This window comes from Apodemus sylvaticus, chromosome 8, assembly GCF_947179515.1.
Source record: "Apodemus sylvaticus chromosome 8, mApoSyl1.1, whole genome shotgun sequence".
NCBI classification, from domain to species: domain Eukaryota; kingdom Metazoa; phylum Chordata; class Mammalia; order Rodentia; family Muridae; genus Apodemus; species Apodemus sylvaticus.
Window position 1 is genome coordinate 94253372 of NC_067479.1, and position 26567 is coordinate 94279938.

Below are 26567 nucleotides of genomic sequence, written 5' to 3' on the forward strand. Positions count from 1 at the left end.
GAAGTCTAAGGTCAGATATTTACCAGATATCAAAAAGACGTACGAAGTGGTTTGTAGTGGGTTTTGTTTTGTTGAGACAGGCTCTTGCCGCGTTGTCCAGTTTCACCTTGAAGTCAGGTTGTCTGGCTTTCCTGTGGTTTTGGTTTGGTTATTTGGTTGGTTGTGATTTTGTTTGGGGGACAGGGTTTTGTGCCCAGCTTGGCCTTGAACTTGTAGTTCTGCTCCTACATGGGCCTGCAAACTGTAGGATTAGAGACAGGGACTCCATGCCTGGATTTCTAGTGTGTGGTTTCCATTCGTGTCTGAGAAGACAGACGAAGATGGTACTTAGTAATGACTTACTTGTCTTCTTTCCTATGTCCTCTGGAAAATGCTGCTATTTTTTATGGAACACAAAAAGACTAGATATAAAATTAATTAAGAATGACAATTGCCCACACAACCAATTTATAAAGAGATACATAGTTTAGATAAATTGTCTAAATTGGTTGTTTTTCCATATCTTTTTGGATCTAGAACTGTAGCTTTCATCATTATCCTTGTTTTTATGCCTTCTTTCTTGTAGAACAGAAGGCTCTCAGAAATGCCCAATACGGTTCCCTCTCACTTTGGGAAAGGCACTTGGCACGGAGTGTTTCTTTCTTTTCCTTTTTCTCTTTTTGGGTTTTCAAGATGGGGTTTTTCTCTTTAGCCCTGGCTGTCCTGGAACTGACTTTATAGACCAGGCAGGTCTCAAACCCAGAGATCCACCTGCTTCTGGACCACCACGCCTGGCTGGGACTACTTCTGATGTTACAGTTTCTACCCATGATAGGGTCATAGGTCAACGAGGGAAACTGAATGCATTGGTTTCCTTGCCATGAGCCTTTTACAAGCTCCACAGGACAATCAGGGCCGAATGTGTACGAGACAGTAGAGACGGTGGCACGCATGGTAGGGTGTGAGCCCTGCCCAGGGCACTGTGAGTCCCCTTGTCAAACCTGCTTCCAAGGTCTTCCTTTAACTGCCCATAAAACTTACCTTAGAGTAAATAAGGAATGCTTATTCCTGACAATAAAAAAGATAAGCTACTCAGTTAAAAACTGGGCAAAGAATTTGAACAGACATTTTCCCAAAAAATATATAGAATAAATGGACAAAAAGCACATGAAAAAAAATTTCAGGATCAATAATTATTAGGGAAATGCAGATCAAAACCACAGTGCAAGCCTGACCTGGCCTTTAAACCCAGCACTTGAGAGGCAGAAGCAGGTGCAACTGTAGGAGTTTAAGGCCAGCCTGGTCACCTTGTGAGTTCTACACCACAGAGAAAATCTGACTAACAACAAACAAACAAATAAAAACAAAACCACAGCGAGGTAATGTTTCATATTTACTAGGGTGGGTAATTTTTTGTTGAGTATAGAATAACAACTGTAGGTACGATTGTGAAAAATTGAAACTAGTACATTTCTGATCTACACCTAAAATAATGCAGCTTCCGTGAAACACAGCGACAGTACCTCTAAAACTTAAACAGATGCATCTGTTGTGTGCCAGCATCCCTCTCTTAAGTGTGTATACCAAAGAGAACGCTTGTAACACCACTCACAGTGGCCAAAAGGTAGATAATCTCAAATGTCCATTACCTAACGGTTGCATAAACAAACTTTGGCATAGCCATCACATGGAATATTCTTCAGCTCTAAGAACTGCCATGTGTAGTGGCATACGTGTCGTCACAGCATCTGGAGGCAGAAGCAGGAGAAGCAGAGCAAGGTTGAGGTCGGCCTGCTTTACCAAGTCACAGTCAGAAGTCCACGGTACGAACAAAACACACTAAAGGAAAGAACTAGTCAGGCACAAAAGGCCACACATTGTATGATTCCATTAATATATAATGTCTATTAGGCAGGACCACAGACAGCATGGTAGTGGTTGCTAAGGGCAGGGGGGTGAGTGCAGCTTCCTTTTCCATTAATGAGAATGTTAAGGAATTAGGTAGTGGTGACATGTCAATGCTTTGACAACAGGGTATGTGTACTACAGGCCCTGAATCCTGTGGTCATAATGGTAACAGTTGTTATGTGACTTTCTCCTGATGGAAGTAAAGGGAGGCCCTGTGGCTGTGTTACCCTGCCTTCAGGTGGTCACTGTTTTCCAGAACTCAGCTCAGCAGGAAGGTGAGGAGAGGTGGAGATGCACACCTACCACAAAGGCAGGGCAGTGGCTGCTGTGGTTCTCACTCATACTGCTTGGTTAAGGCCTTGAGGCCTGAGGGGGGAAGGCTGGTGGATGGCAGGCTTCATCGTTACACACGGCTGAGGAGAGCCCATAGGATACCAAGCGTACCAGAGGCGGCTCCTCCTTTTCCCTGCCACGAGTGCCCTGGTATAGACAAGTAGAAAGAGGGGCTTGGGCCAGGCATTGCAGGTGCTCACCCTCAACCACAGCACTCGGGAGGCAGAGGCAGAGGTCTCTGGGACTCTGAGGCCAGTGCGATCTACAGAGTGAGTTCTAGGACAGCCAAAGCTATACAGAGAAGCCCTTGCCCTGAAAAAAGAAGAGAAGAAAAAAGAAAAGGAGAGAAAAGAAAAGAAAAAAGAGGGAATTGGAGGTCCCAGTCCTGGAGCTGGAGTGCACTGTCCTTCTCAGAAGGGGACCGGTGGCAAGGGTCCTGTTTGGATACTCATTTTCAACCTTCAAACAAAAGCTAGCCGGCCACTTCTGACCAAAGGCGATTCTTTTGTCCCAGTTGGGTGGAGGGTGAGGTAGACCTTCTCACAACCCCGCCTTTTCCTCTTGGAGCTCTCCTCTTGGAGCTCGAGTTAGCTGTCACCCTGCCAATGCCCTGGGTGGGGAGGAGAGAGTCAGTAGCTCAATTCTGCTTTGTAATCATAAATGGCACAGGTTCCCCGGTTTATGGAAAACCCAGTCCTAAATGTTGGCAGATGACTGGCTGTCGGCACAGTCAGGACACCGGGAGTTGCTTTGCTGGGTAGGTTTTTGACATCGTGCCACTGGAGCTCGCAGCCATGTGCCGAGGTAGTTGGATTCTCTAGGTAAGTACAGTGCTGGAGCGTGTGCAGAGGGGCTACGATGGATGGCCCTGGCTCTGAGTGAGTGCTGGGCTCCACTTTGGAAGGTACAGGTAATTAGTACACTTCTATGCTTGACTGACTTTGGAGATAATATAGATAGTCCTGTTGTAATTCTGCCTCTGTCAAAACAGTTCATTTTCTTTCTTGCTTGCTTTCTTGCTTTCTTGCTTGCTTGCTTGCTTGCTTTCTTTTGTTGTTGTTGTTGTTGTTGTTGTTGTTTTATTTCAAGACAGGGTTCCTCTGTGTAGCCCTGGCTGTCCTGGAACTCAATCTGTAGACCAGGCTGGCCTCGAACTCAGAAATCCACCTGCCTCTGCCTCCCAATTGCTGGGATTAAAGGCGTGCGCCACTACTGCCTGGCTAAAACAGTTCATTTTCAACTCTGTTTTCTTGTTTCAGCTTCTCTACACCGCTGTTCTGGTGCTCTGCTATGTGATCTACTTAATAAAATTAGTGCGTTCCCCAGAATCAACCAAGCAACTGAGTCTTCCTGTCTCCACAGTAACACAACTGCTGCCCAGTTTTTCAGGAAGCAGAGTAAGTAATGCATTTTGTTCACAGATGATGGTTATCCTCAAGACAGAGACACTGCAGCAGGCTATCGTTATCATAGGAAAGATGAGTTTACAGATGGATTTACTGAGTGTTTACCACATATTAGGTCAGGATTTCCACATCTTAGCACTGGTGACTTTTGAGCAGGGCATTCTTAGTTTTAGGGATTGTTTTATGCACCATGGGATGTTTAGCATTCCTGGCACATGATGCCTAGGTCTTCCCCACCAATGCAGCACTTACACCATCTCCAGACACTGTCACATCTCCTCAGAGGCTACCCTGCTCCCAGTGGAGAAAGGCCTTGCTTGGCCCTGTGAATCCTTCATAGCGGTGGTGGCGCACGCCTGTAATCCCAGCACTCTGGGAGGCAGAGGCAGGCGGATTTCTGAGTTCGAGGCCAGCCTGGTCTACAGAGTGAGTTCCAGGACAGCCAGGGCTATACAGAGAAACCCTGTCTCGAAAAAACCAAAAACAAAAAAAAAAAAAGAAAGATAATGTCTGGCTTTGTCTTGTTTTGTTTCAATCTTGGGGTGGGGCAGCATTTCATGTGACTGCTTTCCCATCAGGCCAAAGGAGAAAGTTGGAAGCCACTGGACTGGCTTGCAGGAGTGAAGCCTCACTGCACTCTACTCCTTCCCTCTGGGCGTTTGGTTTCCCTGCTCTGATGGGTCCGATGGGTCCGAGCTGCTGCCAGCCTGCAGCCAGAGCCTCTCAGGGGACAGGATACCACACTGCTGCTTCCCACTGAGCATGTGTCTTTTTCTCAGCACCTGTTTGCTTGTTTTTTGTTTGTTTATTTGTAGTAGAAAGGTATCTGCTTGACTTCTCTTTTGTGATTACTTGAGAAGGTAGGCAGGTATGTGTGAACAGAATCCCTGAATTCATGGAGTCCTGTTACACAGTGGTAAAGAAGGCCCAGGGATTGCATGTCAGAGCCCGCTGAGTTCCCACTTGTTAACAAGGACTGCTCCGTTCTCATCTGCTGGCTCTTAGCAGACCTTAACCGAGGACAATTTTGGCCACCATTGCCTTTCATCTGTGGGCGTAAATGGCTAGGACTCTTTAAATTAGAGGAGTCTCTCCCACACCAGGTCCCACACCCAGTGTGCTCTGTGACCTGACCAGCTTTTCATATAGACCAGCCTCTGTTCTCTAGTGTGTTTTGGAAAGGAGTGTTTGTTGAGTTGTTAATAGTTTGTTTACATGCAGAATAAGGGTAATAAGGATCCGTTCCTTACAAGGTCTCGAGGGCCTAACGAGATGAGCCTGTACAGGCTTACCACCGGCCTGGCACAGTCAGTATCACCATCTGAAGCAAGGCTACACCATTGGCAGTGCTGTGAGTGCTTTACAGTTTAACGGCAGCTCACACTGAAAGTACCTGCACCTGTATCACTGGGACAGACACCCCAATCCGGGAGTGGCTGACTCCATGCTTGGTGTGATTCAGGTTGCAGATATCCAGGAAGGGACATTTCTGGGCCTCAGAGTTTCCTGTTGATTTGGGAGGCAACAGGGATAGATCTGAAGCCTGCAGACTCTGGATTTTTGTTTGTTTGGATTTGTGTTTTGTGTTTTTCTTTGCCTGGCCTTTTGCCTGGCCTAGTGCTACCTCTTGAGCTCAGGCAGTCTTGTCTCATCGGCCCAGGTGTTGGGACTGTAGACTGCAACTGCAGAGTCTTTGTAAAGTGAAACTGTTGACTTCTGTGACTCAGGCTGCTCCTCTGAAGACATCAGGAGCTCCGAGAAGCTGTTTGTACTTTGAAAAGAACCATTTAAGATGAGTGAGATAGTGAGGCCTGTAAGCTAGCCCAGCTCCTGGAGAAGCTGAGGAAGATGAGTAAGCTGTGCAGGGAGTTCAGGGCTGCTGGACTGAGCAGCTTAGAGAGACCCTGCCCCACGTTTAAAAACAGAAGAAAGTCTGAGGATGCAGCTAATACTAGTAAGGCCCTGCTGTCGTCTCCATTTTACAGATGCGAGGCCTGGTGCTCAAAGGAGTTAAGTGACTAAAACCCCAAGCCAGACACCTCGTTTGGATCCACTTCCCTGTAATTGCTTCCTGTGGACCATATTAGGTCTGTGTGGTTAACCAGTCTGCCAAAAGAATTGGGCTTATTGCCCATGCTAGTTTTTTTATTTACTTAAAGATTGGCAAGTTCCAGGTAGAACAATTACTCAGGCTTGTTATTTCTAAAGGGGTGAAGAGAAGAAGGGGTCTTAGGCCAGGTGTAGTGGTGTGTGCATTTGATTCCAACATTTGGGAGGCAGGTAGATCTCTGTAAGCTCAAGGACCACCCTGGTCTGCATAGTGAGTCCCTGCCCCCAAAAGACAACAAAGCAAATAACAAGAAGAGAATAGCCTGCACTCTGCTCTCCCACAAGCAGTATGTGTGGCTCCTGGGAGCGGCTTTCTGCACCAGGTTGCTCTGTAAAATACTCACAATCACGTGAGATCAGCTGGGCCAAACGCTAAGGTTTCCTTTCCTAGTCTTCTAGAATCCATTGTTGTTGTTGTTTTTTTTTTATAGGTATTCATTTGGATTTATAATAAACTAATGGTACCTCAAATGATGACCTAGTCTTTGGCATGTCAGAGTAACTTAGAATATTTAAATGAAGCAGCAGAGTTCACCACAGCATGTGTTCAGCATGACTCCATGTCGAATGCATGCAAGGCTGTGCATTTAGTGCCATCAGAGCAGACGATCAGGGAGATGGAGAATTCCATCTGGGAGCTTTCAAGAAGACTGCCTGGAGGAAGCTGCTTTTGAAGTAGAGCTTAAGGTGGGTGGGCAGAGGTGAGCTGGGTATGTGTGGTGATATACAGAACCACAGGAAGAAAGGAAGATACGCTCAAGGCTGTTCTGTGGCCCTCCTTGGGTTGGGATTGTGGGGATAGTGGGGGCATTGAGTAGACCAGACAGGGAGAGGGAAAGAAGGGCGGATGGAGGCTATGAAGGGAGCTGGACATGGCATGTGGGCTCCCAGCAAGTGGCAGTGACTTCAGTAGAGTGCAGTGTGACCTTGTTAGAGCAATGGAACTTATGGATGGTTTGGTTTTAGAATGCAAAAAGATTTGCTATTTTTAATTTTTAAAATTAAATTTGTTTTTCATCAATTTCATACACATATAATACTTTACTGAAAGGCCCACCGTCTCCCAGTTTCCTTCTACCCTCGTCTACCCTGCTGTTCCCTACAGACCTCTTCCTCATTTCATGACTCAAATGGCCACATTCTCAGTCCCAACCCTGAGTGCTCCATCCACCCTGGGCGTCTTCTCCGAGGACACTAAATGAAGTCTTGCAGTGTGGTTGGCTGAGTGTATTGGGTTTCTCTACCACAGCAGTTCAGCATGGACTCATGCTGAAGACATGCTTGCTGTGGTAAGCTCCTCAACTTCATTTTATTTTGCGACCACCGAGTTTAGCAGGGGCATCTGTGTGGCCGCGGGTTTGGAGCTGTCATTGGAACCAGGTGGGCATATGAGAGCAGACAGTGGCTCTCCTCCACCCTGAATCTGACAGGGTCTAATGTAACCCAAGCTAGCCTCTAACTATGTAGCTGAGGATGCCCTTGAACTTGTGATTCTCTTGTCTCTACTTCCTGAGTGCTGGGTTACAGACATGGGCTGTCACATACACCTGAAGGTTTTATTGGTGCTATGTAGAGGGGCTTCATGGTATCTCGTTTTTCTCTCATCCAGTCCCTACAAGCTCCATCAGCAGGACTTGGTTCTCTCTTTGAGACAGGGTCTCACTATGTAGCTGGCCTTAGGCTTGTAGTCTGTCCTGCCTGGGAGTGTGAGTGTTCTTTCTACTGGCGTGTGTCACCATGTCTAGCTAACCTTAAATGTGACCTTAAATCTCATTTGCAGATGACAAAACCAAGGCTTAGCAAAGTTAAGTATCTTGCCCATGGCCTTTGGGCTAAGTCAAGAAGCAGTTTAAGCCCTAGACTCTAAGCTTGATGCCAAAGCCTAAACCTACAGTGAAAGGATGCACTAGACAGGTTGTGAGCCATCTCTGTGGGAGGCTGCGGCAGTGTTGCAGGTAGGAAGTGATGAGGATGGTCCTGAGGTGGGTGAAAGGGGGAGCCTGGGCAAGTTTTGGGCCATCAGTGGCCTGTAGGGACTGGGGAAGGAAGAGAAAGGGGGAGGGGGTGCTCTATATGGTGGTGATGGGCTGTGGCCCCCTCTTCCCAGTGACTTATCAGTGTGGGAGGCACACAGCTGATCATCCTAAGTCACAGGAGTTTGGGAAGGTGACTCAGCAGTATGAGCCTGGTTCTCATTCTCAGCCTTTCCTACAGTTCCTGCCGATCAATCAATCGATTGATTGATCACCTTTCACCTGCCAAGCCTCAGCATGTCCGTTAGCACAGCAAGGCTTCAGAAGGTCTGGTGAGGAGTAGAGTGCAGTTGTACCAACCCTTTGTTGTTAACTAGTCTCCTTCACCACCCCAGCAAGACCCCTTCTGAGGAGAAGGGTACAAGTCCCCAGAATTCACTTCTTCTTGTCTACCTCTCAGAACTTGAGAGTGGACTTCCTGCCAATGTGTCCTTAAAGAACACTTCGGCTATAGTAAGCGTGTGTCCATTCCTTCTGAACCACAGGCCATCAACACTGAAGCATTAGGGGAGGAAGTCCTTGATTATAAGCTTCCAGATTAGAGTCACTCTCCCAACGACTTTCTCTTTTGAAAGCTGAATGATTTCCCCAAACACATTTACTACTTACTGGCCAGCAGGAAGGCTTTGATAGAGCATAATGGAGTCTGGACCATTGGCCCAGACCTCTAATCCCAGCAATGAGAGCTGCGGAGGAAGGATGCCTGCAAGGTTTGAGGCCAGCCTGGGCTGCCTAAGTTGAGACTCTGTCTTGGTGGGGGACACACACACACTCATACACACACACACACTCTCTCTCTCTCACACACACACACACTCACACTCACACTCCATACGCCCATGGGTACACTTCAGCTTTTCATTTCCTCTGAATACAGCTCAGGAGTTACATCACAGATCCCTCAGAGGAAAGCACTGTGCCAGGACAGGACAATGTGACAGAGATTGTGCCCTCACTCACTTCCCCAGAGCTGCCGGTGGACGGGATCTGAGGATTAGTGGTCCACAGTGCCCTCTTGTGGCGATGTCTGGCAGCCTTTGTTCTGGGGAAAAGCAATGGTTGGGCAGTGTTAGACATCTGTGACTCACTTCCTTCTGCCTGGGGACGGCCTACTCCAGGGCTGGAGATGCCTTGGCACCTGCTCAGAGCTCACCGACTCCCGCACACAGTGCAGTCTGGAGGCCTCAGGCCTGTGCTCTTCTTGTCAAAAAGAAAAGGGAAGGAATCAGGGCTGTGAGAAGCCCCTTGTTCTCAGAGGTGTTCTAGTCATCTAATGCGAGCTGCGTGTGACTTTAGAACGTTTGGGAATAATCAGAATTGAGGCAAAAGTAAGGTTAGAACACACACTGCAATTTAAAAGTTAGAGAGGGAAGAATAACTTGAAGTGCTGTTTAGTGCTTTATATTCAGCACACGGCAAAAGTAGCATTTTGAGTTAAGTATACTAAAACTGGTAGGCAGGATGTGATGGTGTGCCTATAATTCCAGCACTTGGTTGGTGGAGGCAGGAGGATCAGGAGTTCAGTGTCACCTTCAGCTTAGCTACATACTGAGTTCAAGGCTACATGGGCCACATAAGACCCTACTTTAAAAATAAGAACAGGGCTAGCCCATCTGTTAGGGGGTTTGCCTGGTTTCAATTTCCAACATCATATGAACCAGGTATGGTGGTGTGGGACTGTGATCCTAGCACTGGGGAACTGGAGTCAAGAGGATAGAGTGTTCAGAGTCGTCCTTAGCAAATGAACTGGCTCAGTTGGTAAAGTTGCCCTTGCCAAACAAATGTGGGAACTGAATTCAAACCCTGAAATCCATGTAAACATAGGAGAAAACTGACTCCACAAAATGGAGTCCCTTCAGCATCCCAAATGTCATATATGCGCAAAGGTATCCCCTGACTGCCACACACGTACTGTGGCAAGTATACCCACCCAGCCGTATTATGCACACACACGCGCACACGCGCGCGCACACACACATACACACACACACAGCATTTTCTTAGACTTTTAGCTACTTTATAGGTTCCTGTTTCTATCATCCTTCTCTACCCTCATCCCTTCCAACCCAACACTAGGTAGGAGTGAAGCTCGGAGGAGAAAGGGGGCATCAGTATTGTTAGACTGCCTCCTGCTGATTAGGGGAGTCAAGGTCCTTAGGGCAATTTTGATATTTGTCAGGATACAAATCACTACCAGCAGCAGCAGCTGCCTCACCCCTCTCAGGGATCCAGTATTTTATACTCTCTCAAGAGTCTTCAGCATTCCAAATGTACATATGTGCAGAAACTATCTGCAGCTGGCAAAATCACACCCCTGCCAGAGCACGAGGCAAATCACAGTCTGCCGCTGTGCACAACCTAAGGCAGCCCCATATCTCACGCCTGGGATTAAAACAAAAACACATTCCTTTAACATTTCTATGGTTTTAAAGAGACCAAAATTCTCACTGTATGTTTTAATTAGCTAGGTATGCTGTTCCATATTTGTAATCTCAGTAGGCCAAGGTAGGAGCATCATAAATAAAATCAGCCTGGGTTAAATAGTATAATGGCTAATATTGATTACCAACCCAACAGGAACTAGAATTATATGGAAAAGGAACCTTTGGGCATGTGTAAGTTAGGTGAATTGGGATGGAAAGGCCCAGGAGCTGGGATCTGGGAGTTTCCATCCATGGTCAGTTGGTCCTGGTGTTCTGGGCCCGTGTCAGGGTAGCACATTGTGTCAGAAGTACACATCTCGGCAAAACAGTTTCCCTCCAGACCGGGAAGGGAGGGAAGGGAAGGGAAGGGGGCTTCACAGCGCCCTTCAAAGCACACGCTTCGTGGCCTCAGCTCTTCTTACTGGGAGCCACTAAAGGTTCTGCCACTTTCCAGTCAGGCTTTCAACACATGGCCTTAGGAAACACGCAAGCTTTGAATTTTAGCTGCCATATAAATTTTCTGGTATTTTTGGATGTCTTCTGTGTTCTTAGCCCTGATTGAAGATTCAGTGGGAACTGTTCAAGTTGGGGCCGTATGGGCCTCTCAGGCTTAGATTTGAAATGCTGGAGATTTTGTTTTATGCTTTGTTTGTCTTTTAGGCATTTGTCAATTGGAAAGAGGCTAGATTGACGTGGAGCTTTTTCAAACAGTCATTCTTGAAACAGATTTTGACAGAAGGTGAGTGAAGTGCAAGTCCCCTATGGGCAGTCGGGGGATCATAGGAGATGCAAAAGGACTCGGCAGGGCCACCGACACCAGAGCGCTTGTCTGGCCCGCGGAGGACTCTGGGAGATGTGCTTGCTTGCTCTTCCTTAAATAAGATAGGGAGACAATGCTTATTTAGCTTTATGTTTTAGTTAAGTCATCTACTTTAAATCTCTCCACAGCCTTACAGAAGATATTCTCTCTCTCTGTTTAGGGATGTGGAATTGAAATCCAAGCCTTTGTTAGTCAGATGTCTGTCACTGTGCCAGAATACCCTAGGTATTCTTAAAGGGAGGAAAGGTTAGGTGTGGCCCACAGTTTTAGCCCATGGTTGCTTAGTTTTGTTGCCAAGGTAATGCAGTATGTCAAGGTGCTAGTGTATGGCAGAAGAGGCTGCTGGGAAACAGTTGTAATATGTCCTTCAACAGTATGCTCCTGTGACCTGGCTTTCTCCTTCTAGGCCCTTTCTCCTGAGGGTTCCAGTAGGACCCTGGGCTGGGCTCACAGCTTAAACACGTGCGGTTTGGAGGAACACTCTCACCTAAGCTGCAGCAAAGCCTAACTGGAAAAGCCCATATTAAATCATTTAATACATTTATTATAAATGTGTTATATATGGCAGAAATTTTGAAACTTAGAGAAAAACATAATCTCATTATCATATCCTAATTTTTTATATATTTTTCCGCCGTTTTAAGAAGGGTTTATTTGTGGTAGTGAGAGCATATATGCTCTCCCTTCTGCCCCACATTTCCTCTACACTGTCAGGAGCTGAGAACAATGACAGGCAAGCTACAGGCCACGGCCTCAAGAAGCTTCTCTCGCCAAAGCCACTGCTGTGGCTGTGAGCCACTTAGCTGGTACATGGCTATGGGCTGTGCTTGGAGGTTTAACTCCGCACAGGCTCCGTGAGGGCCTCGTTTCCTAGAGCTCTGTTAAGAAGCCAAAGAGGAAAAGAGATTGTGGACACCTGAGGGGTCTCCTGCCCGAGGGATGTGGAGGAGAGCCCGTTGTCCTGCCAGAAAACAGGTGGGGGCTGAAGAAACCATTGTAGATGGTGAAGATGCCCCAGCCAGGTGCAACCTGCACCCAGGATGGCGGTGACAGCCGAGGCTGAAGAAAGAAGACCAGAAAGAGAGCTGGAGTCAGAGTATGACCGGCCTCCAGTGCAGGTGCAAGGCCTGGACACTTGACAAGTGTTAATGAACTATTTGAAGGTGTGATCTCAGGGATTCACGGGGGATTATACAATTGTCCCTTGGTATCGGGTTTGGTTCTTAGACCAATCCCAGCTATTCTAAGGTCTAAGGCGCTCAAGTCCCTTGTGTAAAATGGTATATTTTCTGTATGTAACTTAGACATATCCTTCTTTATGCTTTAATTGTACCTGTGCAATGCAAGTACTATGCAAAGCTTTTTGTTATACTATTTATTTAGGAAATAATTTAATAATAATAATAATAATAATAATAATAAAAACATCCACACAAGTAAAGCCAGGTTCAGTTCAAATGTACTTTTTGGAATGTTTTTGATTTACAGTTAGTTGAAGCATTAGAATCATAAACCCTCAGTTATGGAGACTGGCTGTATTTCAAAACCTGGAACTGTTTGAAGTTAGAGGGTCAGAAAAGCACAGAGATAGAACCTGAGAAGTCCCTGTCACAGTTGTCAGTACAGGGAGACAGGTCAGAGAGGAGTCTTGAGAGAAAAAGGGAACCTGGCCTTGTAATGATTTCTTTTTGAGGTCTCAGGAGGTCAGAACCTGCTCTTTGGGGCTGTGACCACTGTTGGTGCTTTGTCTCTGTCATGACCAGGGTGGTTTATTTGTGGAAAAGAAAACTCAAGCCAGGAATGATGGTGTACACCTTTAATCCCAGCACTCGAGAGGCAGAGGCAAGTGAATTTCTGAACTTCAGGCCTGCCTGGTCTACAGAGTGGAAACACAGAGAAACCCTGTTTCAGAAAGAAGGAGAGAGACAGACACAGAGAGAGTATCTGGCCTCCCTTAAGACTTGGAAGCCATTTCACCTTTAACATTTGAGCAATCTCCCCTTATTTTATTGTTAATAGTATGGTTTTGAAATAATTTTTGCTTGTTTTTAATTTGGCTTCAAGATTCTGTCAATAAAGACCTTAGCACTTTCTGAACTGTTGCTGTGAGAGCCTGTGAAATCAGGGTTAGGACAGTCAACCGGTCTTTAACTGGCTAGCTGATGCTTCTCTGAGAGAACTGTCAGCTGGAGCCCAGCATGGTGGCCACACCTGTGGCCATCACCAGGAAGGAATGACAGGAGGCTCTCAAGTTCAAGTCCAGTTTTGAACTAAAACCAACCAACCAACCAACCTGGCATCGGGGTTGGGGGATATTTACTATGAAAACAATGACAGATCATAGAGAAAAGGAAAGGAAAAAATGAATGCTGCATTTGAAATGCTGATCATTGTGCTTTTCTGTTACAGGGGAGCGATATGTGATGACATTTTTGAATGTATTAAACTTTGGCGATCAGGGTAAGATGTAAGTCTGTAGTTTGTTAATTACTGATGAGCACCATTAAGAAGTACTAGGTCTTTGATGATACCTTGTTGTGTGACTTGAGTGAGTTTTGTTGGGACCTTCCCTCTCTACCTGCTTCCTGCAGATCTCTGGTACCCATTTTGAGGGGTGGGGCTTTAGAAGGGAAGACGCAGTAGCTTATCTTCCTGGTTATAAAGATCTGCTCCCAGGCAGCATGCTTGGATAAATCTCTAAGGGGTTTGTTTTATATTTATTTTTTAAGTGATACCAGAGTCATACAAATAAAAACAAAAGTGGAGAAAAAAGAGGAGGAAGCCTAGGAGGAAGCACCGGATCAAATTGGTACCAGTCAGATTCGCAGCAATGACATATTTTAAAGGGCTAACAATATAGTGCCTCTGTCTTGACTATTAATGGCAGGGTCATGCTTGTAATATATAGGTTTTGCAAAATGCTACCATTTGGTACATAGATTTACCATTTCTTTAACCACATGTGAATGTACAATTTTTCTCAAAATTTATAAATTTGGCTGGGATAGCAGCTCGATTAATAGGGTGTCGCCAGGCATGCACAAGTTCAGCCCCCAGCACCACAAGTGTGTGGTGCATGCCTATTACCCTAGAGTTTGGGAGGGAGAGGTGGGGATCAGAAGTTCACGTTTTTTCTTGGAAACATAGAGAGTTCAAGGCTAGCCTGGGCTACATGAGACCCTGTATCCAAAAGAAAAAAAATTAAAAATTTTAAATGTTAAATTAGAAAAGTAATTTTCACATAGTGCTGTGAAAATTAGGAACTACCATGACTATTATTTCTCCCTCTTTGTTTTGTAGGTGTATATGATATAGTCAATAATCTTGGCTCCCTTGTGGCCAGGCTAATTTTCCAGCCAGTAGAGGAGAGTTTTTATATATTCTTTGCTAAAGTGCTAGAGAGGGAGAAGGACGCCTCACTGCAGAAGCAGGTAAGTTGATTCTCATGTCAGCTCTCAGGTTGTAGCCATGGGTAATCCTTAAAGTTCTGACCCTCCTGCCTCCCCTTCCAATCTGTCTGTTCCACTGACAGATTGCTGTGGGCGGCCCTTTGTATCTTACCTTTGTCCTTTGGGGGGAAGTTACTCTCTGTTTAATTAATGAGTTCTTGGGTGCTTGCTGTTTGGTTTTTTAAGACAGGGTCTTATATAGTCATGGATGGCTTTGAACTTTGGAGCCTCCTGCTTCAGCCTCCCAAGTGCCTGGATTTCAGAATGTGTCCACGGGCAGCTTGTGCAGTGTGAGGGAGCAAACTCAGAGTTTTGTGCATGGCAGGCAGGCAGGCAGGCAGGCAGGCAGGCAGGCAGGCACTCTCCCAGCAGAGCCAGATCCCCAGCCCTGTAGCCACTGGACATTCTGACTTACTTCCAAAAGCTTTTAACTCCTATTACTTTATTAATTTACCGTGTATGAGATGCATGCATGTGAGTGTGTAGGTGCGGGTGTCAGGCATGCACATGGAGAGGCCAGGCAAGACCTCAGATGTCTTTTGTATTTGCTTTGCTTTGTGCCTTGAGATTGGGTCTCTTACTGAAGCAGAAGCCACCATTTTGCCTAAGCTGGCTGGCCAGAGACTCTGGGGATCTACCCACCTCCAGTCCCCAGTGCTGGGGGCGCCGGGACATGAAGCCATGCCTGGCTTTTTAAATTTTAATTTAATTTTAACATGGGTGCTGAAGATCTGAACTTAGGCCTCGGGCCCTCATGCTTGCACAGCAAACACTCTTAGTTGAGGGGCCTCCCTTCTGCCCCTTCTGACTTATTCTGGAATTAAAAGCAATCTAGGTCTGCCTCTTACATGTCTTAGAAGATATTTTACAAAATACAACTTACACCCATTATCTGAAAGTAAGATCTGGTTCCCACTCTGGGCTGAGGGACATTTTTCTAAGTGTACATTGACAGTGACAGAATCTCTGCCATCAGTCAGAACTACAGACCTGGCTGGTATAGGTGAAAATACATGAGGATAAAGCAGGTGTTTCCTCAGCAACACTGTAGCAGTGTGTTGCAAGTGTTGACAACTAAGCCTCCCCTTGTCACCCACAGAGAGGAGACTCACGGTTGCTCTCTGAGGGCTGGCCTGGTGCAGGAAGCAGGCCTGCAGAGGCTCAGCTCCAATCCCAGCTCACTTCCTTCCCTTTCCCCTGGCCCAGGACGATGTGGCTGTGGCTGCTGCAGTTTTGGAGTCCCTCCTCAAGCTGGCCTTGCTGACTGGACTGACCATCACCGTTTTTGGCTTTGCCTATTCTCAGCTGGCTTTGGACATCTATGGAGGAGCCATGCTTAGTTCCGGATCCGGTACGTGCTAGACTTTGTAAAGGGTTGGTTCTGATTTCTGAAGAGAAATCGGAGAGTCTCATGAAGTTCAGGCCATGTGCACACAGTGACCCCTGTGTCATTATCAGGAGAACTTTTAAGTAGCTGGGGCTTTGGGCTGTTCCTCACTATCAGTACACAAGCAGGGTGCAGTCAGGGCTTCACCATGATTGTCCCGATCAGTTCTTCACCCTCACTTGAAGAAGTGCTCAGTCCTCCTTGCTGTTGGCTTTCCCCTTGGGCCTAAATGTATTTTACCAAGTGTTTACCCGTGTTTCCTCTAAATGAGGAGGAAAGCAGAGTGGGCTATGAGTCTCCACGTGGTACTAAACACACCTGAGGACAGTCAACCCATGCAGGTCTCAGGGGTGATCAGTCAGAACCTTGGAAAGATAACCCAGAGTCCTTTGCCTAGAATAAAATTGATCTCAGCAAGTGCAATTGTCTATTTAGTCTACTGACTGTTGGTTTGGAAGGAGAAAAGCATGGGCCATGTCTACACTGAGATGCCTGGTTCCCAGGCTGCTGCCGATCCCACTGCACTTCTGGTCCTGGGGGATTTTCACCCATTTCCATTTGCAGGCTTTATCTTTGGATGAGCAGGGATGGCTTTACTTTCTCAGATCACTGGACAAGACCTGGAGGATTCTCTGCCGCCCCTTCTCAGTGTAAAGGGCCTTGTCAGGACAGTTTCACACTTCCATGTTTCAGTGGCCACTGTGGGTAGTGGAGAAAATAGCACCATGGCCCTGCACCATAGCAAGGTGGTTAGCTTTGAGGAAATGCCCACTATGAAGCCGGAGGTACAGTCTGGCTTCTCGGTGTGTGCCTCAAGCAGTGCATGCCCACCAGGCATCTGCTGGGAGGCTTCGTTAGGAAGTTTACATGTAGAGACTGGGGATCCAACTTTTATACCACCTCTGCCTCCTTAGAAAGCAATCTCCAAGAAAGAGCCTCTGCTTTAACACAGGCACAAGATGTCACCTAAGAGGGGCTGTCTACTCATTTGGTAGAGTAGTTAGTCATAGAAATATAAGTGCCATTGTTTGTTGCCTCTGCCTCCTGAGTGCTGGGATTAAGGGTGTGGGCCACCACACCCAGCTCACTGCCTTTTCGTTGATCAAGATGCTCCCCTAACAAGTCCATGTGCTGTCTGGGTGGCATCAGCGCCCTTGCACACAGTGCCTGCTGGGATTCCCTCTTACACCATTCTCTCCTTGCTCTGAATGATGCTGTGTGCCCAGATGAGTTTATGATAAGAAACATTCCCACCACTGTTCTACCGAGCCCATCCCAACAAGTTTTCCTAATCACTTAAGTATTTCACCATACCTGACTTTGCCTAGAAAGGATTCTGGCACTAGGCAGAAAAATTGTCATGTCTTCACAGCCTGGCCTTATCACTTTTTTGTCTATATATGCATGTATTGGTTTATTCAGGTGCCAAGAATTGAACTCAGGGTTCTGCAGGTGCTAAGCAAGCATTCCCACCAATCTCAGCCCAAGCTCCATCAGTTTTTGTTGGTTTTGTTGTTGTTGTTGTTGTTGTGTATGTGTGTGCCTGGACCTCAGCTGTATAGATCAGGCTGCCCTAGAACTCAAAGAGAGCCATTTGCCTCTGCCCACTGAGTGCTAAGATTAAAGGCCATGTACCTCGATACCCAGAAATCTTTTCTTTGAATAATTTTGTTTTAAGATTTTATGTGTCTGAATGTTTGCCTATGTGTATGTATGTGCACTGCATGCATGCCTGGTGCCTTTAAGAGGGTACAAGAGGGCACTAGATCACCAGAATTGAGAGTTTTAGACAGTTACAATCTACTACATGGATGCTGGGAACCAAGCCATGTCCTCTGAGAGAATGACAAGTAGTGCTCTTAACTGCTGAGCCATCTCTCTAGCGCCCTTTAAAAGATACTCTTGCTTAGAAGTATTACTCTGAATGAAAAGCCCACAGTTTGCTTATCCTTGTTTCTATTGTTGGTCAATTTGGGTGATTATAAATAGAATCACTACACATTCTGTGAACACGTGCATTCATTTCTGTTGGATAGATACCTAGGGTGGAACTGCTGGGTCATAGTTTGATCATTTGTTTTATTAGAAATTGCTTATTCAGGAAGCATGGTGTTGTGTGCTTGAAATACCAATACTCAGGAGAGAGGCAGAATGGTCATCTTTGTCTACATGAAGAGTTTGAGGTCAACTATGACTTCATGAGATCCTGTCCCCTCAAAACAAAGCAATAACAATAACAACAATGACAAAAAAGACAGAAGGAGAGAGAGGAAAAAAGAAACTACTTGTTCATCTCTTTTTAATAATAACTCTCTGAAAAGAGAAGAATCAGTTTATTGGTACAGCTTCTAGTCTTGGTCTATAGTTTTAAAAAATGACTGTGTGTGTGTGTATGTGTGTGTGTGTGTGTATACACATGTGTGTGGATATATACATGTGTGGAAGTCAGGACAGCTTGCAGGAGTGAGCTCTCTTCTTCCATATGCGGTTCACAGGGGTAGAATCCAGGTTCTTGGTCCTGGCAGCAGTCCCTTACTCACTAAGCCTTCCCACTGGCTTGATCAACAGAGGTTTTAAAAAGAACTTCATTGCTGGTTGTAATACCACTGGTGCTTACTGTGAGTTGTGAAGATTCCGTTGTAGAGTTTCCTGCCGGTCCTGGGCCCTGGGCCATTCCAAAGGGCATTTTCAACCTGCTCAGTAGACATTTCCTTCAGACACAGAGCCCACTGGTGTCGTCGGTGCTCAGCTCGCCAGCGTCACCTCTGTGCTGACTGAAGATGCTCGCAGCTCTGCTGCATAGCCAGATGAGCGCTCAGCGGTTGAGCAAGAAGCTGTGCATTTATGCCTCACTGTCCATTTGATTTTATCTGAGTTATAGTTAGTGCCATGCAATGCTGGGATTCCTCAGGTGACCGTGTCAGGTCCCATGACCCCACTCTCTGAATGCAAGCTAGTGCTAGTGGAATGTCCCATTTTGACTCTGGAATCTGGATTCTTTCCTTTAGGTCCTGTGTTAATGCGTTGCTATTGCCTCTATGTGCTCCTGCTTGCTGTCAACGGTGTGACCGAGTGCTTCACGTTTGCTGCCATGAGCAAGGAGGAGGTCGACAGGTGGGTGACCTAGGAAGTCCTCCTTTAGTCATGGTCTTTGGCCAAGGCTAAGTAACTTGTGACTCTTTCTCTTTCCATTCTGAGCATGGATTTGTCTCCCCTTTTCTCAGAGGCCACAGGAGACCACAAGTGGAAGCTCCCTAGGACCACCATGGCCCTGGGACGGCCTGCCTAGTGTGTCCCACCGTGGGACAAGGAGCCAGTACTCTGCTTCCTTTAATGGCAGTGCGGTATCGCCCTGGCAGTTGTATGTGTTCAGGTGTGCAATCATCCTTAGGAGCCGCTCGTCACCCATCCCACTACTGCCCTGCTCAGATCCCAGAGGGTGGCCTCAACTCTAGACAGGATACTTGACTGCCTTTCTTAGGGGCTAGAGAGTTTGCTCAGCAGTTGAGAGCACTGGCTGTTCTTTAAGAGACCCAGGTTCAAGTCCCAGCACCCACGTGACAACTGACAATCATCTGTAAGTCCAGGGATCTGACCCAGCATCCTCCTTTGGCCTCCTTGGACGATGCATGCATGTAGTGTGCAGACACAGGTGCAGGCAGGCAAGTCACCCGTACAGCTGTCTGCCATCACACTGTGACTATAACACATTACATGGGGACGGTCATTATAGTTGCCATTACATCATGGCCATCACAGTGTCCATGACACTCTAGCCATCATACAGTGGCCATCACATGATGGCAATCACATAGTAACCATCATACAATGGCCATCAAACAGTGGCTGTCACACACTGTCAATAACATAATGACTGTAACAGTGGTCATCTCACAATGGCCATAATACAATGGTCCTCATGGTTATCACACAGTGGCTATCTATGGTAGTCATTATGAGTGTGTGTGTGTGTCGTGTGTGTGTGTGTGTGTGTGTGTGTGTGTGTGTATGTGTGTGTGTGTGTGGTATGTGTATATGATGTGTATATGATGTGTATGTGTGTGTGTCATGTATGTGGTGTGTATGTGGTATATATGTGTGTGGGTGTTGTGTGTGTATGTGGCATGTGTATGTGGTGTGTATGTGTGTGTGTTTGTGTATGTGTATGTACATATATATGTACAAATTCTTGTTCCTAGAAATGAATTTGTAGTTCTCCAAGGATCTCAGGGATTCTGTGACATCTTTCCTAAGAAGAAGGCTCAAAGACAACACAAGCTTTTCTTCTCTCTTAGCTTCAGATTGGGACCCCTACCCTAGGATTTTCACCAGTTTTAACACAAGCTGTCATTTAAAAATCTCCCATGGAGGTGGTGAGAGTTTCTCGTTCCCCCTACTTTACTGTTCTCTCCCTCATACCTGCACAGTCCGTCTGTAGGTCCTTGAGCAGCTATGTGTATTTTAAATTTTCCTTTATTCCGATGTGAAATAGCTTAATATCTTTGGACCATCACCCACTTTTTATATTCTAAATGCCAAAAATATTAGGGCAGTATCTTAAGGTGTCACTGGAAGGGTAGAATGAGGGAGAGACCAGGAAGGGCGGCTGATTGACGAGGTGGGCAGCGACCTCGCCACTCTCCCTTGGTTTCTGCATCCTTGGAGCTTTCCCTGCGGCCTCCGCTACACTGAGTCCTGCTGAGCACTTCAGAGGCTTGCTCTTAGGAGTGGAGTGAGGAAGAGGCAGCCCAGGGTCGGTCGGGGTCCTTCTCCCTTCTCAGATCAGCCTCTGTCTGCCCTCATCTTAGACTGCTGCACACAGGAGCCAGTGATTGCTGCGCAGTGACTGGAGTCTAGCCAAGACACTAGCTAGCCCAGACTGATGCGGTTGTCTTAGCGAGTCTTCTGCTTGTCTCCCAGGCCAATAAATTGAAATTTTCGGAGACTTGAGCCAGGGAAACTATTCATTACCAGCTCCAAGCAACTCTGAATCTGAAGCTGTGGAAACTGCTGGTCTCAGGTACAACATGTTCCAATATGCATGTGAATGCATATGTCAGAATCAAGGCCCCTAAGGCAGGAAGCATCTCATTTATGCACAGGACTGGGTAACCCTGCCTGCCGCCAAGCCTGAACCCTAGCGTTCTATCCGCAGGATGTCCATGTGCACTACAGCATGTGTGTATTCTTACACATACACACAGACATGCATACATACAAATAAGATAAACAGAATAGAATTTAAAGTCTTAAAGACACAGTATGGCATACTAGTGAGTGTGCCAGCCTGTTGGTAGGTTACAGCCCATCGTTTCACAGTAGCTGTCAGCCCATGACCTTCACCTCAACTAGTCGGCTTTGGAGCTGCAGAACTGCTTGGGTCTACTCTCCCCAGGGACAGAAAAGACTAAGTTTAACTTTGAAAAATACACATTTCACTTTGAAGCTGCTTCTAACATTGAGTAATTTCCTTCCTTCCTGCCTTCCTTTCTTTCTTTTTTGCTTTTTCTCTTTCTTTTTTCTGAGACAGTTTCTCTCTATGTGGTTCTGGCTGTCCTGGAACTTGCTATGTAAACCTGTTGGCTCTGAACTCAAAGAGATCCACCAGCTTCTGTCTCTCAAGTGTAGGAACCAAAGGTGTGTACCACCATGCCAGGCCAGAATCTACATTGTGAAGGGAATTTTAATTAACAGTAACTTCAGCATTCATGTGTAGGAGGTGAGGCAATACTAAACATATTTGAAGTGTTTAAGAGAAACAGAAAGCCTTATGACCAAATCATGAAGAAATTTGGGCAAAGGTGGTAGTGTTCTTTTCTTTAAATTAAAAAACAAAAATTTGCCGGGCGGTGGTGGCACACGCCTGTAATCCCAGCATTCTGGGAGGCAGAGGCAGGCGGATTTCTGAGTTCGAGGCCAGCCTGGTCTACAGAGTGAGTTGTAGCCAGGGCTATACAGATAAACCCTGTCTCGAGAAAACCAAATCCAAAAAAACCTAAATAAATAAATAAATAAATAACAAAATTTAAGATTATAAATATAAATATATCATTTCCCGATTCCCTTTCCTCCCTCTGAACCCTGCTGTGTACCACCCCTTTTGCTCTCTTTCAAATACATAGCCTCTCTTTCTTTAATTGGTGTGTGTGTGTGTGTGTGTGTGTGTGTGTTGGTTCTTACATATTTAAATGGAACCTTCTCAGTCTGTATGTTACTGTGTATATATATTTTCAGGACTGACCATCTGGTATCACATACCCAATTGATGAGCTCTTCCCTAGGAAGACTGTTTCTCCCCTTCTCAGAATTTCCTTAGTTGCCTATGGTTCGGTTCTTTGTGCAGGTTTGGGGCCTCTTGAGCTCTCTCCTGACTGCTTTAACTTGCCCGTTGGCATTGCCTTTGTTCAGGTCACATGTAGACAGCCATGTTGTTAAGAATTGGTTGGTGTGGCTTCTTACATCTCTAGTAACCGCACAGTGAGTTTCCTGTTCCTGTGTCTCTTCCAGTCTCTCTGTGCCCTCTTCTGCAATGATCTCTGACCTTAGGTACAGGAATTGTTGATGTATCAGTCGGGGCTGAACTCCACAGCTCTGCATTTTGATTGGTTATGGTTTTCTATACTGGTTTTTGCTGCAAAGAGAAGTTTTCTTGATGAGGGGTGAGAACTACACTTAGGTCTGAAGATTTGGAGCTAGGAGCCTCAGAGCAGTAGTGTGGGGATACGAGCTCTTGTGTGTCTGCTGCTCATGACAACAGTTTCCGCTGAGAAGTAAATACAGTATCTCAGATCCTGGGTGAGATTATACCTCCTTTGTTGGAGTACTCTGTGTGTTTGTGTCTGTGTTTGTGTGTGTCTGTGTATGTGTGTATATGTGCACGTACATGTATGTGCATTCCTTACCATGAACTCTGATAAAGCAAGTTTTTAATAGGGCATGACTTTGGTCAGTTTAGAGGCCTGTAACCAGACCTTCAGGGACACAGTGGCTTTCCTCTGATCTGTAGTCAGACACATTACTCACTGAACAGTTGCTTTCTCAACACCTCTGATGTTAGGAATCTGGGTCATGGCCCCAGAGGCTACTTAGTTACTTAGCTTAGTGGACACAGCTTAGGGAGCCACAGGGCTAACCTCCTTCTTTCACCAACTGCGTGTTTATAGAGTATCTGCTATGAAATAGGTAGAATACAGAGGCTGGGGGATTTAGCTCCAGGCCTTTGTGAAGACTGTGGCAGCATTTTTATGAGGCCAGGGTACAGTTCTTTCCTTTACAGAATACTGAAGATGGGTGTCTTAGTCAGGGTTTCCATTCCTGCACAGACATCAGGACCAAGAAGCAAGTTGGGGAGGAAAGGGTTTATTGAGCTTACACTTTCCATGTTGCTGTTGATCAGCTGAGGGAAGTCAGGCCTGGAACTCAAGCAGGTCAGGAAGCAGGAGCTGATGCAGAGGCCATGGAGGGATGTTTCTTACTGGCTTGCTTCCCCTGGCTTGCTCAGCCTGCTCTCTTATAAAACCCAAGACTACCAGCCCAGGGATGGCACCACCCACAAGGGGCCCTCCCCCTTGATCACCAACCAGAGAAAAATGCCCCACAGCTGGATCTCATGGAGACACTTCTCCAACTGAAGTTCTCTGTAATAACTATCCTTTCTCTGTGATAACTCCAGCCTGTGTCAAGTTGACACACAAAACTAGCCAGTACAATGGGTATTTGAAATCACAAGTGAGAAAAGTAGCCCTAACGGCTCCACATCTGAAGAGCACTAGAGATAGAGAGAGCCCAGGGAGACTGAGGAGGCCGGAACGCACCCCCCGGAGTGCCCAGGCTCTGCTCACTGCTCTTAATGGACTGGAGACCTGTCACTTGTGTTGAGTGAGGTGCTTTGAGTGCACTGCCTGGTGCCTCATTTCCCAGGAGAAGCAGGATGAGGTATGGAAGCAGTCGGCCAGTAGCAAAGGTGGAGTGCTGCCTTAGTCCTTGGGTGTGTTCTCAGCCTCACCGTGCCGGCTCATTTCTGCAGTGAACAACGCTGAGCTACACAGGTTAGGAGCCGTGTGCTAACTGCTCGCCACTGTCCCTAGCACTCCCACATCCTTTACAGAGCGGGCATCATTACCCAGGTCACATTCACCGGGACTTCAACTGAACGGGAGTTTTGTGTTTTGTTTTCAAAGTATCACCTAATAAATTATTTTCCATAGAATAAGTATTTTGAATTGTATATGTTCTGTTTAGGGAGTCAGGAGGAAGTCACCTTTTCATGTTAACTATGTAGTATGCAATGTTACAAAAACCTGGGTTATGTCTGTGCACAGAGGCCCACACTATAATCTTAGCTCTCGGGAGGCTGAGGCAGGAAGAACGCAAGTTCAGGGCCTGAGGCTGCAGCTGTTGCTCAGCAGAGAATGTTTGCTTAGCTCGAGCAAGCTTAGGTTGCTTAGCTGGGTTTAATTCTGAGCACTTCAAATGGGAAGAGAGAGATAGACAGACATAAAGACAGAGACAGAGTGACAGAGGTAGTCAGAGAATGAGAGATTCCTGAAGGCCAGCTTGAGCCTAAGTAAGAAGTAGCCTGGGCTACATTTTTCTTTTTTCTTTTTTTTTCTTTTTTTCTTTTTGGTCTCAAAACAAAACAGAAAACAACAAACAGCCAAGAGCTGAGCCAGGTACTGTGGTTCAGGTCTGTAATTCTACTTCTCAGGATGTTTAAGGTCATCCTGGATTACAGAGTGACAGCCAGCCTTTAAAAGACAAAGAAAAACATGCAGAGGCAAAGGACCTTGTCATATAGAAGGCACTGGGTTTAATCTAGCAAAAGAGCCATAATAAACCATCCTTACCTACAACATCTAAAAGCTAAAACCACTGGGCTATGGGAACTCATCTGGAGAGATGCGAACTCAGGGATCTTCCTGTGAGTTGATATGGCTGCATTTTGTGGACTGTTTTTGCCTTGGGGTAAGACACTCACCTCCCGCCTTGCTTGTCTCCCAGGTACAATTTCACCATGCTGGCGCTGTCGTCCTCATTTTTAGTCTTATCCTACCTGCTGACCAGTTGGTGCGGCAGTGTGGGCTTCATCATGGCCAACTGCTTTAACATGGGCATCCGGATCACACAGAGCCTTTCCTTCATCCATCGTTACTTCCGAGAGAGCCCCCACAGACCTCTGGCTGGCCTGCGCCTGTCACCAGTTCTTCTTGGGGTGTTCGTCCTCAGTGCTGGGATTACTAATGTCTCAGAGGTAAGACTCCCGGCAGCCTCCACAGCACTCACTGTGCATGGTTCTTCCCTCTAGACCTCCATCTTCCAGCCAGTTTACACACACTGGCCATGTGTTTGTCTCCTCCCATCTTCCCCAGTCCTTAAATTAACCCCTGGCCCCATCAGCGCACCTTGTATCTGACTTAGAAGCTGGCCGATAGGGCTGAGGGGCGGCTCAGTGAATAAGAGCCCTTACTGTCTACCCTGAGGACCCAGGCTCAGCTCTCAGCACCCATATGGGGACTCACACCACCTGTAACTCAGTTCTGGGGGATCCAATGCCTTTTCTGGCTTTTAAAGTCACAGGGCACACACACACACAGAGCACACTTATGCACATGTGCTTATACACACAAAGAAACCTTATAAAAACGAAGATGCAGCGGCTTCTTTCCCTCGTTTGTCTGGCAGTGACTCTAGTTTCTTTCTCTAGGCATTCCTCTGCTGTGAGCGGGGCTGGCTGGCTCGCCTGGCTCACATTGCTGTGGGGGCCATCTGCTTAGGAATGACTCTTGGGACAGCGTTCCTCACAGAGACCAAGCTGGTCCACTTTCTCAGGACTCAGTTGGGTAGATCCAGACTCAGTGACAAAATGACATGACTTTGACGATGCTTTGGCACTTTGGTACCTGGACCCAGCATAGAGCAGTTCTTGGACATGCGTTGCTGTGAAAAAGCCCTGCGGTGGAATCAGAACCGCCCTGGGGGTGAGACTGCAGAGGAGAGATCGTCCAGTCCAAGGCTTCCCGCCAAAGGAGGAGTGCCCTTTGAAGTGAAGACCAAAAGCCCTTTTTGCTAATGAATTAATTCTCTTTGACTGTGATTGACCTTTGAAGTTACATCTTTTAACAAACTCTCTTAGATGTTAATATTTAACCATTGTTTGGCCAAAAAAAGCAATGTAGCCATTGACCTGCCACAAAAATGGTTAGTTTCTTCTACAAAAGAAGTAAGGAGCCCCTGAAGTTATACAGCAAACAAGAACAAATCATGGTGTAAGAATTGTGGCTTTCAGCCGGATCCGGGTCGAGGTGGCACACGCCTTTAATTCTAGCACTTAAGAGGCATAGGCACAGGCAGAGAGAGGCGGATTCCAGGTTCCAGGACAGTCAGAGCTGCCTCTACAAAAAACAAATATAAAAAAATAAAATTGGTTTTCCCTGTGTCCTGTGGTTTTAGTTTTTAGAGAAGAGAAACGCTATGCAGTGAGAAATATTTCTGAAATAATGTTGGCAGTCCTGGGGATTGAACCCGGGGCTTCACTTATGTGAACCAGGCTCTCTACCACTGAGCTACAGCTATATCCCAGCCTACATGGCAATACATCCAGGAGATGCACATCTCAGTTCCCAGAAGTCCCTGGGGAGGGTGATGAGGAGGGTGATGTCCCAGAATGAGTTACTCCGGATTTCTTGACTGTAGAGTGTATGAAAATAGCCTGGTGGCTTTA

The 26567-nt window shown here is 46.4% G+C and overlaps 1 protein-coding gene across 2 annotated transcripts in view; it reads left to right on the forward strand.

Annotated features, from left to right (window-relative positions):
* Positions 1 to 26282, forward strand: part of Rft1 (RFT1 homolog) — a 36842-nt gene extending 10560 nt beyond the window's left edge. The window contains exons 6-13 of one of the 2 annotated variants that reach the window (XM_052189988.1): positions 3480 to 3617; positions 10852 to 10930; positions 13421 to 13471; positions 14312 to 14442; positions 15667 to 15811; positions 18856 to 18961; positions 24848 to 25097; positions 25551 to 26282. In XM_052189988.1, coding sequence (XP_052045948.1) covers positions 3480 to 3617; positions 10852 to 10930; positions 13421 to 13471; positions 14312 to 14442; positions 15667 to 15811; positions 18856 to 18961; positions 24848 to 25097; positions 25551 to 25718 — 1068 coding nt within the window. In that variant the 3' untranslated portion in view covers positions 25719 to 26282. The remainder of the gene's footprint in view (positions 1 to 3479; positions 3618 to 10851; positions 10931 to 13420; positions 13472 to 14311; positions 14443 to 15666; positions 15812 to 18855; positions 18962 to 24847; positions 25098 to 25550) is intronic. The other variant, XM_052189989.1, reaches the window with a different exon arrangement.
* The last annotated feature ends 285 nt before the right edge of the window (positions 26283 to 26567 follow it).